Below are 15,662 nucleotides of genomic sequence, written 5' to 3' on the forward strand. Positions count from 1 at the left end.
GACGCGTTCATGTAGACTACAAAAGAGTCGTGCTAAACTGTCTTAAGAAAAGAGACTCAACAGATGTGGAATGTGCATAGAACAACAGTTTTTCCTCGAGATACTCAAAGAAAATTCTATGATTCTCACATTCCACATTAGTTGAGTGTCTTTGTTTTAGTCAATTTATGCGCACAAACCCAGGTGACATGGAGGTGTGTCCTTGGAACAATAGATGCTGTCCACTCATATCTTGAGGAAAAGCATCTACGATTCCTTGCACACCTCCACATGTCAGTTCAGTGTCTAATGCAGTGTCCTCAACATAGGGCTGGCAATGAATTGGTTCGGTGTCAGAACACTACCACTCCAATAGTGATCCAAAAAAATTTATACATGTACCCAATCCGATCTGATCAAACTAATGAATATGTGAACCGAATCTAATTCGTTTCTTTTCATCCTTAATATGAAACCAATCCGATCCGAATACATACCTTATTTTCAAATTATCAATATTCAAAATATTTAAAAAATAAAAAATTATATAATTTCTTTTTTTAAAACCACTTTTCAACTGCAGTTGTAAAGGGAAACCAAAAAGACTAAAATGTGTTATCGATATGTATTTATATGAAATAAAAAATAAAAAACTACTAGAATATGTTGGGATTAGATTTTTTTTCAGAATGGATTGGAGTATATCTGAATCTGTTCCGAAATTATATTAGATCTAAAGATTTCAATTTGACCCAAAAAGTCAATTTTTTCAAAAATTTTCGAATCAAATCAATTTGGACATCAGATATATTGCAGATCATTGCTAGTCCTACTTGTACAATCACTTCAATATTTTATTAAGAAAAAAAAATGGAAAAAAGGTTGTATTTCACAATTGAATGTTAATTTTAATTTGGGAATTCAGACCTTCTCATTTCCATGGCACAAAACTTCTTGACTATTAAACATTTGCAATATTCCTATGCCTTCAAATTAGTGACAAACCCCTTTATATGTGTCATAAAAGATAAATTACTAGGAAATGACTTCAAAACATTGATTTTTTTTTTCCTTCAAAACAAAACATATTCATGAAGATGATGAGGGCATGTAGATACGTGATTTTTGAATCCAAAGATCACTATTACGTGAATTTAGAGTTGCCACCATTTTATTTTTATAAAAGGGGTGTGAATGGGCACCCAAAAGATATTTTTTTGGAAATGTGTATTTTTGTAGCGACTCTTGTACGAATTCGTAATGTTGGTCTACCTAAGATCTGGGTAAGAGTTCGGTTAGAGAGAGAGAGAGGAAGATGTTAGGCAACCATCTTTTTCCACCAAAAGGGGGTAACATCTAAAAATTACCATTTTTGAAAATATAAAAAGAAATGATTTTTTTTGAGAAAACAACGATTTTGTACCCTTATATGTAAGGGATTTTTGTTGTCGACTTAAATTAGGAGGATTATCTCATTGAGAGAAGAAACCCTACCATGTTTTGCTTTTAGAGAACAAGTTTTGGAAAAATGTCAATTTTGTAGTTATGGGCCTATTCTCATGGAATGAGAATGGCCCAACTTCCTTTAGCCTCAAAATGAGTTTTATGATGTGTGCAACTTATGATTAGGGATTAAAGATGATATAATTTTACTTTTAAAAATGACTTAAACCCTTACACTTTTGACCGAATCGAGGTCCGATATACTAGAGGTAGAGGAGGGTTAGAATTACATCCTATGACTATTCTAAATCGAAAATAAAATGAGAGAAGTGTGAACAATAGAAGAGGGAAGATGGAAGGGAAGAGAAGAAGCATTTTCACATCACTTTGTCTTTAATCTACCTTGTCTTTAGAGTCTTATTTTTTCTTGAATTTTCTTCCTCTTCATCTTATAATATGCCTTCTTGTTCTTGTATTTGAAATTGAAGATGATAGTGAATGTATTTTAATATAAGAATTGTGAGTTGTCAGTTGAGAGAGTTTTTTAAAAGGATTGGTAGGGGTGAGAGAAATTCATAGTTAAAAAACTTGAGAGAGGAGATTCAAGCATTGGAGGTTTGTGAGATAAGGGGGTTTTATAGGATTTTTGAGGTGACTTTTAGGGGTAGAATAGGATGAAAGTGTGAAATGATGAAAAAATGGCATGAGACTTATGGGTTAAGTTTAGGAGATTTGAGATTAGAAGAGGGGTATATATGAAAAATAGTGTAAATAAATTATTTTTTACCCAAATGGATTAGATCCTTCAACTCATATGGATTGAGTATTAGGTGGGGTTATGGGGTGTGGGTGTTGATTAAAAAAATGATTATGTAAAGAAAGTGGTTGTTGATATTTTAAGAGGATGAAGGAGGGGGTGACAAATATCAAAAGAGGTATGAGGATGTGTGTTAGGTGAGTTGATTAATGTGAATGTGTGTGGGGGGTATGAAGATAGCTTATGAAGTGTTTTGAAAAGAATGTGATGGGGTTAAGTTATGACATGAGTGTGGGTTGGTTAACTTTTTGAGAATGATGATGAGGTTGGGTAAATGAATTTATGGAGGTGGGTTGTGGTGGTGACATGTGTCCCTCATTAATAATCATTGATATTTATGATGATTGGATGTGATCATGTACATGATTTTGGACTTGAATAGGGAGCTCAAACTTAGGATTGGGTAGTAGTTTATGTTGGGTTGTATTAGAATTGAATTAGATCTATTGGGATCAAGATAGGATTTGAATTTGGTTTGATGTGCTTAAGGTTTTAGTAGAATTTTTTGGGGAGGGTTAGAATGATGATAAGTTGAGAAGATAATGGGGTTTAGATAAGTCTTATTGTAGATCCATAGGATTATTGAGAGTCTTAGGGCCTTTGATTTAAATGAAAATGTCAAATTTTTGCAGATTTGGGCCCTTAGTCCTGTAGTTACTTTTAGCCACAAAATGTTCTCGTGACTAATTACATTTTATCTTAAAAATTAACATATAATTAGACTTGAAAATAAGATAGCAGTAAAAGTGATTAATTACTAAGTCTTAATTAGGCTTTAAAGGTGATTACATAATCTAATAAGTAAAAAGACTAAAAATGACAAAAAACTTATAAAATTAATAAAGGCCTTGCTTGTTTGCCACGTAAATTGCTACAAACACAAAATTTTGTGTTTACTGAATTTTACATAGTTTTATGATTGGAGTGCTTGGTTGTGTCTAATGCAAAATTTTACGTTTGCTTGATTATCACGTAAACTTAAAAAAAAAAATTGAAAAAAAAATTATTATTATTTTTTAAATTTTATTTAAAATTAAATAAAAAATGATAAATAGTTACATATCACTTTAAAACAAATTGAAAAATTATAGACAAAGCATTTCTATATAGGTCATATAATAATATTTTCTTTAAACTAAGGTTATAATAGAAATCCAAAATCTCTTTAATCAACTACAATTTACCTTAAAACATCTACTACATGATACCAACTTTCACGTGCTAATTTTCAATTTTGGAAAGAAACCCCATTGCCCCAAACATGCTAATATTAGCATTGATAGTGCCTAAATGTAATTCGTCTCAAACTCATTTTTAATACCCTATATCTAATGAAAAATAATTTTTTTTTAATCTATAAAAAATAAATATAAATTAACACAAGTAAGACTATTATCTCACAATTTTTTTTTAATTTGAAAAATAAATTTAAATTAACAAGGTAGGATTCTATCCCTCGTTTTTCTTATATTTTAAGGGAAAAAAATGTCAATATTTAAAAAATCATTTTTTTTGTAATTTTAAAATATAAATAGAAACTAACTCCAAGTAGGATTCTATCCCATGATTTTTTTGTTTAAATAATAATTATATTAACACGGGGTAATGTTTAAGAAGTTGGGGAAAGCGAGAGAGAGGTTTAACAAGCTAGAGAGAGAGAGAAAAAGATGAAACTTAACATAACGTAAATTTTTGTAGAGGTATTTTCTTCGTAACACTTTACGGAGATTTCATTACAATTTTAGTTAAGTTTTGTATTGCTTTACGGTGGGGCCCATTATAATTTTAGCATCCAAGCATCCTACATCTCGCAAATAAACGTAAACGTTTCTATTTGCGCTTATCTACGGTGCAAACAAGCATGACTAAAATAAAGTTATTCAACACTCCCCCTCAAGTTGATGCGTGGATGTTAACAGCGCCCAACTTGGACAAGACACCTTCATAGGCGATTTTGTTAACACCTTTAGTAAGAATATCAGTAAGTTGCTGATATGTAGGAATAAAGATAGTAAAAATCTGCCCAAAAATAATTTTCTCTTTAATAAAATGTTGATCAACTTTGATATGCTACGTTCTGTCATGTTGAATCGAATTTGCTGTTATGTTAATAATTGATTTATTATCACAATATAATGAAAAATGGGCTGTCACGGGAAGACACAAATCAACTAGTAGGGTCTTGAGCCACAACAACTCACACAATCCAAGTGCCATAACTATATACTTTGACTCAGCATTGGACCGAGAAACCACATCCTGCTTCTTACTACGCCAAGTTACCAAGTTGTCACCAACTTAGTACAATACCTAGAAGTGAATCGTCTATCAGTCACTTAACTAGTATAATCTGCATCAGTCAATACCTCAATGTGAAGATGACCATGATTACTGAATAAAATACCTCGATCAGGATATCCCTTAAGATATCTAAGAATACAATAGACATCAATAAGATGAGATGTATGGGGAGAGTGCATAAACTGACTTACAACACTAACATCATAGGCGATGTTGGGACGAGTCATAAACAAATAGTTTTCCCACAAGATGATGATACTGGCCAATATCTGTCAAACATTCCTCCTCATAATCAGCTAACATGTGATTCTGCTCAATAAGAGTATGGTGGGACAAGAACCAAACTGACCGAAGTTATTGAGTAAATCAATGACATATTTACGCTGAGAGATAAATATGCTAGAATGGGACCGCACAACTTCAATGCCCAAAAAAATAATGAAGATGCCCAAGGTTTTTAATTTCAAATTGATATCCTAAGTAGGATTTTACCTTGGTAATGCCATCACAATCATTTCTAGTAAGGACAATATCATCCACATAAACAATCAGAACAACAATTTTGCCTTGGGAGTGACACAGGAAAATGTTATGATTAGCAGAACTTTGATGGAAATCACACTGATGCATTACCTTAGTAAAAAATTCAGACCATGCACGAGGAGACTACTTCGGTTCATAGAGAGAACATCGAAGACGATAGACATGTCCAGAAGAAGAAGATACAAAAAATCAGGAGGTTGGACTATATATACTTCTTTTTGAAGATCACCATTAAGAAATGCACTTTTGTTACTAACTAAAAAAATGGGCACCCTTTGATAACAACAATAAAAAAGAGAACTCGAATAATGTCATCTTGGTAACAAGAGCAAAAGTCTCTCGATAATCAATCCCATAAGTGTAAGCATAACTTTTGGCCACCAGACGGGCTTTATAACGAGCAATAGAACCATCGAAATTATGCTTAATGGTGAACACCCAACGACATCCCACAGCCTTCACCCCAGGCAAAAGAGGAAATAGATCATAACTCTAAATTTTTTCAAGAGTATTCAATTCATCAATCATAACAGCTCGTCACTTAGGATAAGTAATAGCATCTGTAACACTATTAGGAAGAGAAAGAGCGAAAACAGAGGTAAGAAAACTCTTATAGGAGGCTCAGAGAATGGAATTAAATACATAATTAGAAATATGATAGGTACAAGTGCGCTTGTCATTAGAAACCCACAACAACCGAGTGATGGATTGTCAGATTAGGTAAATGCAAAATGGAGTGTCTACACCTTGTCATCAACTTTGAGCCAAAACCCCTGATTGACTTTTGCCCAAAACCTATCATATTCAAGCTTTTCAATCTCTATTTTACATTTTTTATCTACGCAATATTATCTTCAATTTTCGTTTTCAAGTAAACACTAACCCTTTAAACAAAACCCTAGCTTTTTGTTTGTTGCAAACGACCTACATTATTTTCTTTTCAAAATCATTTATCTTCAAGCTCTTTGACTTTTATGGTAGATTAATTTTAATTTATTCAACTTTATTTCTAATAAATAGCTTTTTACATTTCCTTAACCATTATATAAAGGGCCTCGTTCAATAGCCAATGTTAGGGAGCCAACATGTGGCCAACATTTTATCCTATATGGGTTAGAAGTTTTGGAATTAGCTGATTTTTTGTAAGAATGAACTCTATGCTGAAGAGATCATGCTCACAAAAAATCAACCCAACTTGCAACTTCTAAAGCCATAAAAATTATTCACAAATTAATGGTAAAAATCGATGGTCCACAATTTTTCGACTTGTAAACCATTTTTGATGTGGTTAGAAGGTTCATAATAAGATGATTTTTTGTGAGGATGATCTCCTCATCAAAGAGAGAATCCTCACAAAACTTCAATCCAAACCAAAACTTCTAACCCATATAGGACAAAATGTTGGCTCCGTAAGCGTTGGTTGCCCTCCCCTTGATATTTTTAATGCGAGTTCGTTAGAATTTTATCAACGAGTTCATTGATTATAGAAGTGACGAACTTGCTAGAAAGCATGTTTTGGGAGTGAAAATGAATAGTGTACAGGAACCACAATTTTTTGATATTCAAGGCACGAAATGGTTATTTACCAATTTTTTTTTAATATTCTAATTGGGGTTGTAATAAGTAAAAGTTACAGTGTCAATAGCAGCTCTCAAGATTAATTATTTTTGTTATCGAAAATACAATTATCTAGATGATAGCCAATATAAGATTCAAATCCCATTTGACTCTTTGGAAATTTATCAAGAGATATTTATTTATAAAAAAGTGATCAACTTTTGATGAGTTTACGATTTTGGCTCACTAATCATTTTAATTACCAAAACGTGAATAATAATGAATTTAGAGGTTTTTAATGTGACTATTTCGTACTAAACCTGAGAATTAGTCACTTTTTTTTCTGAATTTTCTCTTAATGAATACATGATTCTTCATGTTTTGGTAATTAAAATGAGCAGTGAGCCGGAATTAAAAATAACTCATTTTCAGCTCAAGAAATACTAATTCACCTGATCATCAAGGAGTTGTGCTTGAGTAACATTGAAATTCACCTGGTTTTGGACATTTGGTGCGAACAGATCCATGGATGTTTCTCTCTTGTATCTCGATGTAAAGCATCTATGATGCTATAGACACATTCATGTCAACAATGTCTGAAACGATGTCAATTTTAATGTTACTTCAGCATTTTCCATCATCAAACGAGCATCCTGTATGATGGCAGAGCTTTTTATCTTTCTTTTATTAATTTCTTTTTATCAAATGAACTCCAAGCACAATATCAAAGGTTTAAGACACAAGTTTTCGACCTTAAATCTTCACCTAAAACCCTACCAATCCACAAAGGCCCACCAACCCATTGTTTCAAAGTAGCAGAAATGCTCAGATTTGAAAGAATTGGCATCTATTTATGCCACAATGATCAAAACCAAGGCTCACCAAGATTGCTTCTTTATAAACCAATTCATTGGTGCTTGTTCTACCTTTCGTCGAATGGATTTCGCAACTCTAGCTTTTACCTAGTTGGAAGATCCCAATGCTTTTGTATACAATGAAATGATCAGAGGCTTTACTCAATGTTCTTCCCCAATTCAAGCAATCGAATTTTACTTGAAAATGTTGAAAGATAGAATTTCTCCAACAAGTTTTACATTTTCTACTTTGATCAAAGCATGTACACGAGTAAGTGCAATGGATTTTGGCATATCTGTTCATAGTCAAATTTGGAAGAATGGGTTTGAATCTCATGTCTTTGTTCAGACTGCTTTAATTGATTTTTACTCGAATTGGGATGAAATTTGCGAATCTCAAAAATTGGTTGATGAAATGCCTGAAAGAGATATTTTTGCATGGAGTACGTTGTTATCATGTTATGCCCGTGTTGGAGATTTGAGCTCTGCAAGCCGACTGTTTGAAGAGATGCCAGAAAAGAACATTGTGTCTTGGAATGCTTTGATTGTTGGTTATGCGCGGTTGGGTCATGTTGACTCTGCATCGGCCTTGTTTAATCGAATGCCTTCAAAGGATTTGATCACTTGGACCACCATGATAACGTGTTATTCTCAAAACAAAATTTTTAAGGAAGCCTTAGGAGTCTTCGAAGAGATGAAGACCGAAGGGGTCACTCCTGATGAAGTGACCATGTGCACTGTTATTTCAACATGTGCCCATGTAGGAGCTCTGGAATTTGGAAGAGAGATACATCAATATTTAATGTGGAACAGATTCAATCTCGACGTCTATATTGGGTCATCATTGATTGATATGTATGCAAAGTGTGGGAGCATAGAGAGATCTCTCGTGGTCTTCTTCAAGTTACGAGAAAAGAATTTGTTTTGTTGGAATTCAATCATTGAAGGGCTTGCAGTCCATGGGTATGGAAAAGAAGCATTGGTAATGTTTAGGAGAATGGAAAGAGAGAAGATTAAGCCAAATGGGGTTACCTTTATTAGTATCCTTAGTGCTTGTACTCATGCGGGACTAATCAAAGAAGCTCGTAAGAGGTTTCTTAGCATGAGCCATGACTATTTGATTTCTCCTGGAATAGAGCACTATGGATGCATGGTCGATCTTCTTTGCCGAGCTGGTTTGCTCGAAGACGCAATAAATTTAATAACAACCATGACAATGGATCCAAATTCAGTTATATGGGGAGCTATGTTGGGTGGGTGTAAGCTTCGTGGAAACTTGGAGATTGCTCAAGTTGTTGTGGAGAAGTTGATGGATTTGAAGCCAAATAATAGTGGATATTATAATCTTCTAGTTAACATGTATGCCGAAGCGAATTGTTGGAGTAAGGTTGCGAAGGTTAGGGCTACCATGAAGGAACGAGGGGTGCAGAAGAAGTGTCCCGGGACTAGTTGGATTGAAATAGATGGGAGGGTTGAAGAGTTTGTAGTTTCGGATAAGTCTCACCCCATGTCAGGTGAGATTTGCGCACTTTTGATTGAATTGTATGGGCAGCTAAGGCTTGTAAATTATGTACCGAAACTTGGCCTGATCTGAGATAATTATATACCATGTGAGGACTGATTTGAGGATGATTTGTAGATCTTAAGTTAAACTTTCTCTCCAAATGTAACTTCATTCTAATTTTCAAGTGGTTCAAGATATGCCTAAGAGTCATTCAACTTGCAATTTCTTTGTGGTGCATTACGATTCAAAGTTGTTCAAGCTATCATTGGAAAAAAAATGTTTCTTTTTAAAGAGAGAGAATCTTAGCCTATTAATCTTCTTCTCTACATAGAATTAGAAAACTAAAACCAGATCTCAGGTTTCAGTAAATGGGATCCTTGTAAACAAAAGCAATATAGCAATTGCTCAGAATAAGTTGAATCCTGGAAGTAGTATACTTACTACTAGACCTCAAGTTGATGCATATAAATTTTATTAATATACAGATAAAACTAGTAATAACACCTTTGATAAGAGATCTCCACATGCTAATCGCTTTCTAGCTGCAATCCTTTTTCAATGTAATATTAAGACCATACCCTACTTAAATTACAAGACTGGGACATGAGATATCATAATCTTAATGAGACTCATATCCTAAGACTCAGATATTGTAACTTTTGCTAGCTGATTATCTTTGGTCAAGTCTATTTAGTCTGAATTTGTTACATCCAACTTTTTAGAACATGTAGCAATAGTGAAGATATTTGTTAATTAAATGCAACTATTAATGCAATTATCGTGCAAACTTCAATACATATTATCAAATTGATGGTTTGTAAACAACTTGCTCATATTGAACACTACAGTTGCTTCTGAAAATATGGGTTCTTCAATCATCTTTCATAAGCCAGTAAGACATTAAGGTTCGAAAGACCTTTTAATCCACCTAAGCTCTTCAGCCACTTTGATCATCACGGGCCTGTCCTCTGCCTTCATTTCTCTACATCTCAGTGCAAGTTCAGTAAATGCTAGCAATTGTTGTTCAATTACTCCTTCTGATGAAATTGTACGTGCAACGATATCGCTAAGACGATCGTTTTCTATCAAAGACATAATATAATCAGGCTGCATAAGACCATCAGCTAAACAGCTGGAATGATTCCATGACAATCCTGTTAAAAGCTCCAGTAGAAGCACCCCAAAGCTATAAACATCATACTTCTCTGTTACTTGACTTTTCATGAAGTATTCGGGGGGTGTGTACCCATAACTCCCTGCCAAAAATTCCGTTTGCACTTGTGTCTGACCTATGGAAATAGATAGCGAAAGACAAAAATCTGATAATTTGGCAACATAGTTTTGGTCCAAGAGAATATTAGACGGCTTTATGTTCCTATGCACGATGCATTTGGGATTGGACATGACCTTAACAGCAATAATAAAGTCATCATCAAGAATTCCCTTGTAGACAGAATAGTATCCATCCGTATGCAGCATTCGGTCCCTGGCATAGTTGTCTGTTACCTTCTGAAGCTCTTTTTGAGAGAAGATCCTAAAGGTGTCACCTAAAGTGATTGGCTCATCTAATACTTGACCCCCATTCTCCACAGAGGATGTATCTTTTATTCGTATCCTGAAGCAACCCCACATTGTACTTCTGCTAATGTGCGAAAGACAAAAAGCTATTATTATTATTATGGATGAATGAAGGGATTACAAGAAAAATACTTTTGTTGTGAAAAATGTAAAACCCAAGATACTTACATGTCTTTTCAAAACTAATCATGGTGGCTAAATATATATTTTTAAAAAATTTTTTTTTTTTGTAGCCCAAGGAGTATCCTCACCTTAGGTGAGACTAGTCTACCTGGGGCCACACACACCATCCCACCCTGTCACGTGTTACAGCATAAGTATACTTTACATGGAGGGGCATATAGAGATTCAAAGTCACGGCCTGGGGAGCAAACCCAGTCATGCCTTATCATCTCAGCTATCCCCTGGTGGGTATGGTGGCTAAATATTCAAAAGCATGCAACAAAGACATTGAAAATGTCTAGCCTATAAACCCTAGATGTTCCTAACATACCCTTGACCATGGTCCTATCAAATAGATTAATATTAAATGACCTAAGTACCCTCATCTTCAAACTACATTAAATTGAAAAAGAAAAACCTTAGATATTTCTCTCTTGTAGAACCAGTCTTTATCTTCAATATCAAGGTTAAAAATGATTATATCTCTACGTGAAAAAAAGGAGTAAATTTGATGCCTGGTCCGTTGAATTTAGCCCCTCTTTCCCATAGTGTTTAAACGAATCACATTGAATTTACCCATTTTTTCATGTAGTCTATCCTTTGTCTTCAACATTCAAACCTCACAAAATTCACAATGGCAATGGATTTTTTTGAATCCCCAGATATTGAAGATCTAGGCCAAAAACTCTAGAGGGTTGAGGTGTTTTCGTTTTTTTTTTCAACAGGGTGGTGCTCTTTTGCTGTGGGAAAAGTGCTACATAATGGTGCCTAATTAAAGACGAGGTTTGATAGGTTAAAATTAATTTCCTCAAGAAGTTGGAGTTTTGAAGATGATAGATTTTGACTATAGGTTGAATATGAGGGCATTTAGATCATTTTGAGTAGGTCTTCTAGTGCAAACTAAGGTAATGGGTATATCGATCCAACTCATAAATCAGCGGGGTATTCAATTTGATTCTAGGATTCAAGTTGACTTATCCAATATATTTTATTTTGAAACACAAATTATAAACTGCCTAGAAAAAAGCCACCCGATATTCACTTCTTACTGTTGATGTGTGCACAGAGTCATAGATCTTTTCTTTGTGTATCCTGAATAAAAAGATGTACGTTTTTGTTCACATACCATGTCAGTGAGTGAATTTTGGGTGGCTTTTTTCGATAACGTCATGCATTCCAACTACCACATGATATGATGGTTTGACGACTTAAGACAGACAACACACTTGAATTATTAACATGTGATAATCATGTAATGCAAATATAAAATTTTACTTAGTCCTATGTATGATAAATAGGGGCTAAATCTTGGATGTAAGGGTTAGAAAATTTTTAAGAAATATTTTTTTTGGTTAAATTAGTTTTCAAGCCTAAAGACATAGTCAATGAACCTTATAAAAATCTTGATGTATTCCTTTTAGAGGTTGACTCTTACTAAGGATCCTTGATTTCAACTTGTGACATCCAAAATCATGACCTGATGCTTAAGGATTGTGGAGGACGAAATTCTATGAACTTTGAAGAAAAAAAAATTATATTTTATTGATGAATTTTAATTTTAATTTTTGGAGTTATGTGGAAGTTAGTTAGCCACTCATATGTCGAGGAAAAGCATCTACGATTCCTTCCACACCTCTACACGTCAGTTGAGTATCTAATGCAGTGTCCTCGACATAGGACTGCCAATGAATTGGTTTGGTATTGGAACACGACCACTCCAATAGTGATCCAAAAAAATTTATACATGCACCCAACCTGATCTGATCGTACTAATGACTATGCAAACCGAATCCGATCCGTTTTCTTTGATGCCTTTTTCTCAAATTATCAATATTCAAAATATTTAAAAAATGTAAAATTATATAATTTCTTTTTTAAAATGACTTTTCAACTACAGTTGTAGAGGGAAACCAAAAAGACTAAAATATGTTATTGATATGTATTTATATGAAATAAAAAATAAAAAATAAAAAACTACTAAAATATATTGGGATCAGATTTTTTTCAGAATGGATTGGAGTATATCCGAATCTGATATGGAAATTGTATTAGATCTAAAGATTTCAGTCTGACCCAAAAAGCTGATTTTTTCAAAATTTTTCGAATCGAATCGAATTGGACATCAGGTATATTTCAGATCATTGCTAGTTCTACCTGTACAATCACTTCAATATTTTATTAAGAAAAAAGTATGGAAAAAGGTTGTATTTCACAATTGGATGTTAATTTTAATTTAGGAGGTCAGACCTTCTCATTTCCAGGGCACAAAACTTCTTGACTATAAAACATTTGCAATATTCGTATGCCTTCAAATTAGTGATTGACCCTTTAAATGTGTCATAAAAGATAAACTACTAGGAAATGACTTCAAAACCTTGATTTTTTTTCCTTCAAAATAAATCATATTCATGATGATGATGAGGGCATGTAGATACGTTATTTTCGAATTTGAAAATCACCATTATGTGGATTAAGAGTTGCCACTATCTTATTTTTATAAAAGGGGTGTGAATGTGCACCCGAAAGATATTTTTTTTGGAAATGTGTGTTTTTGTAGTGACTTTTGTACGAATTAGTCATGTTGGTTTACCTAAGATTTGGGTAAGGGTTCGATTAGAGAGAGAGGAAGATGTTAGGCAACCATCTCTCTCCACCAAAAGAGGATAATGAAAGCGCTCTCGATCCGGGGTTGTAGATCCGTTTTTTTTTTTTTTTTTTTGTGTTTGGTAGTCGCCACCTTGTTTTACTATCTAGGAATCGAAATATGACTCAAAACCGAAAAAAGGTATTAATCTACGAAAAGAAAGGGTCCGGGGATCACATTACAGGATCGGAAGATGTTATGCACCGATCCCGCCAGGCAAACGTTTCGGAATTGGCTGATTTTTTGTGAGAATGAGCTCTATGCCGAAGAGATTATCCTTACAAAAAATCAACCCAACTTGCAACTTCTAAAGCCTTAAAAATTATTCACAAATTAATGGTAAAAATCGATGGTACACAATTTTTCGACCTGTAAACCATTTTTGATGTGGTTAGAAGTTTCAGAATGAGATGATTTTTTGTGAGGATGATTTCCTCATCAAAGAGATAATCCTCACAAAACTTCAATCCAATCCAAAACTTGTAACCCATATAGGACAAAATGTTGGCTCCCTAAGCATTGGCTACGCTCCCCTTGATATTTTTAATGTAAGTTCGTTAGAATTTTATCAACGAGTTCATCAATTATAGAAGTGACGAACTCGCTAGAGAGCATGTTTTGGGACTTAAAATGAATAGTGTACATGAACCATAATTTTTTTATATTTAGCGCGCGAAACGGTTATTTACCATTTTTTTATATTCTAATTGGGGTTGTAATAAGTAAAAGTTACGATGTCAATAGGAGCTCTCAAAATTAAATATTTTTTTTTATCGAAAATACAATTATCTAGATGACTCAACCAATATTAGATTCAAATCCCATTTGACTCTTTGGAAATTTATCAAGAGATATTTATTTATAAAAAAGTGATCAACTTTTGATGAATTTATGCTTTCGGCTCACTAATCATTTTAATTTTACCGAAATGTGAATGATAACGAATTCAGAGGTTTTTAAAGTGTGACTAATTCGCACTAAACCAGAGAAATAGTCACTTTTTTCTGAATTTTCTCTTAATGAATACGAGATTGTTCATGTTTTGGTAATTAAAATGAGCAGTGAGCCGGAATAGTAAATAACTCATTTTCAGCTCACGAAATAGTAATTCACCCCACCATTGAGGAGTCATGCTTGAATAATTTTGAAATTGACATCGTTTGGGACATTGGTGTGCATAGAACCATGAATGTTTCTCTCTTGTATCTCGATGTAAAGCATCTATGATGCTATAGACACATCCACGTCAACAATGTCTGAAACGATGTCAATTTTAATGTTACTTCAGCATTTTCCATCATCAAACGAGCATCCTGTATGATGGCAGAGCTTTTTATCTTTCTTTTATTAATTTCTTTTATCAAATGAACTCCAAGCACAATATCAAAGGTTTAAGACACACATTTTCGACCTTAAATCTTCACCTAAAACCCTACCAATCCACAAAGGCCCACCAACCCATTGTTTCAAAGTTGCAGAAATGCTCAGATTTGAAAGAACTGGCATCTATTTATGCCACAATGATCAAAAGCATGGCTCCCCAAGATTGCTTCTTTATAAAACAATTCATTGGTGCTTGTTCTACCTTTCGTCGAATGGATTTCGCAACTCTAGCTTTTAACCAATTGGAAGATCCCAATGTTTTTGTATACAATGCAATGATCAGAGGCTTTACACAATGTTCTTCCCCAATTCAAGCAATCGAATTTTACTTGAAAATGTTGAAAGATAGAATTTCTCCAACGAGTTTTACATTTTCTACTTTGATCAAAGCATGTACACGAGTAAGTGCAATGGATTTTGGCAAATATGTTCATAGTCAAATTTGGAAGAATGGGTTTGAATCTCATGTCTTTGTTCAGACTGCTTTAATTAATTTTTACTCGAATTTGGATGAAATTTGCGAATCTCAAAAATTGTTTGATGAAGAGGTTTCTTAGCATGAGCCATGACTATTTGATTTCTCCTAGAATAGAGAGCACTATGGATGCACGGTCAATCTTCTTTGCCAAGTTGGTTTGCTTGAAGACGCACTAAATTTAATAACAACCATGACAATGGAACTAAATTCTGTTATATGGGGAGCTATGTTGGGTGGGTGTAAGCTTTGTGGAAACTTGGAGATTGCTCAAGTTGTTGTGGAGAAGTTGATGGATTTGGAGCCAAATAATAGTGGATTATATAATCTTCTAGTTAACATGCATGCCGAAGCAAATTGTTGGAGTGAGGTTGCGAAGGTTAGGGCTATCATGAAGGAACGAGGGGTGCAGAAGAAGTGTC

General features: G+C 33.9%; 1 protein-coding gene and 1 pseudogene across 1 annotated transcript; one reads left to right on the top strand and one right to left on the bottom strand.

The window, feature by feature from the left end:
* Positions 1–7,134: 7,134 nt before the first annotated feature.
* LOC147409775 (pentatricopeptide repeat-containing protein At1g06143 pseudogene) lies at positions 7,135–9,202 on the top strand (annotated as a pseudogene).
* A 696-nt stretch (positions 9,203–9,898) lies between these two features.
* Positions 9,899–10,630, bottom strand: LOC147409776 (serine/threonine-protein kinase ZRK3-like). The gene has a single exon (XM_086432008.1). It carries the CDS (start codon positions 10,628–10,630, stop codon positions 9,899–9,901), a length of 732 nt encoding a protein of 243 aa, XP_086288134.1.
* Positions 10,631–15,662: the final 5,032 nt, after the last annotated feature.

This window comes from Akebia trifoliata, chromosome 2 (genome assembly GCF_017979445.1).
Source record: "Akebia trifoliata isolate Shusen 1 chromosome 2, ASM1797944v1, whole genome shotgun sequence".
Lineage (NCBI taxonomy): Eukaryota > Viridiplantae > Streptophyta > Magnoliopsida > Ranunculales > Lardizabalaceae > Akebia > Akebia trifoliata.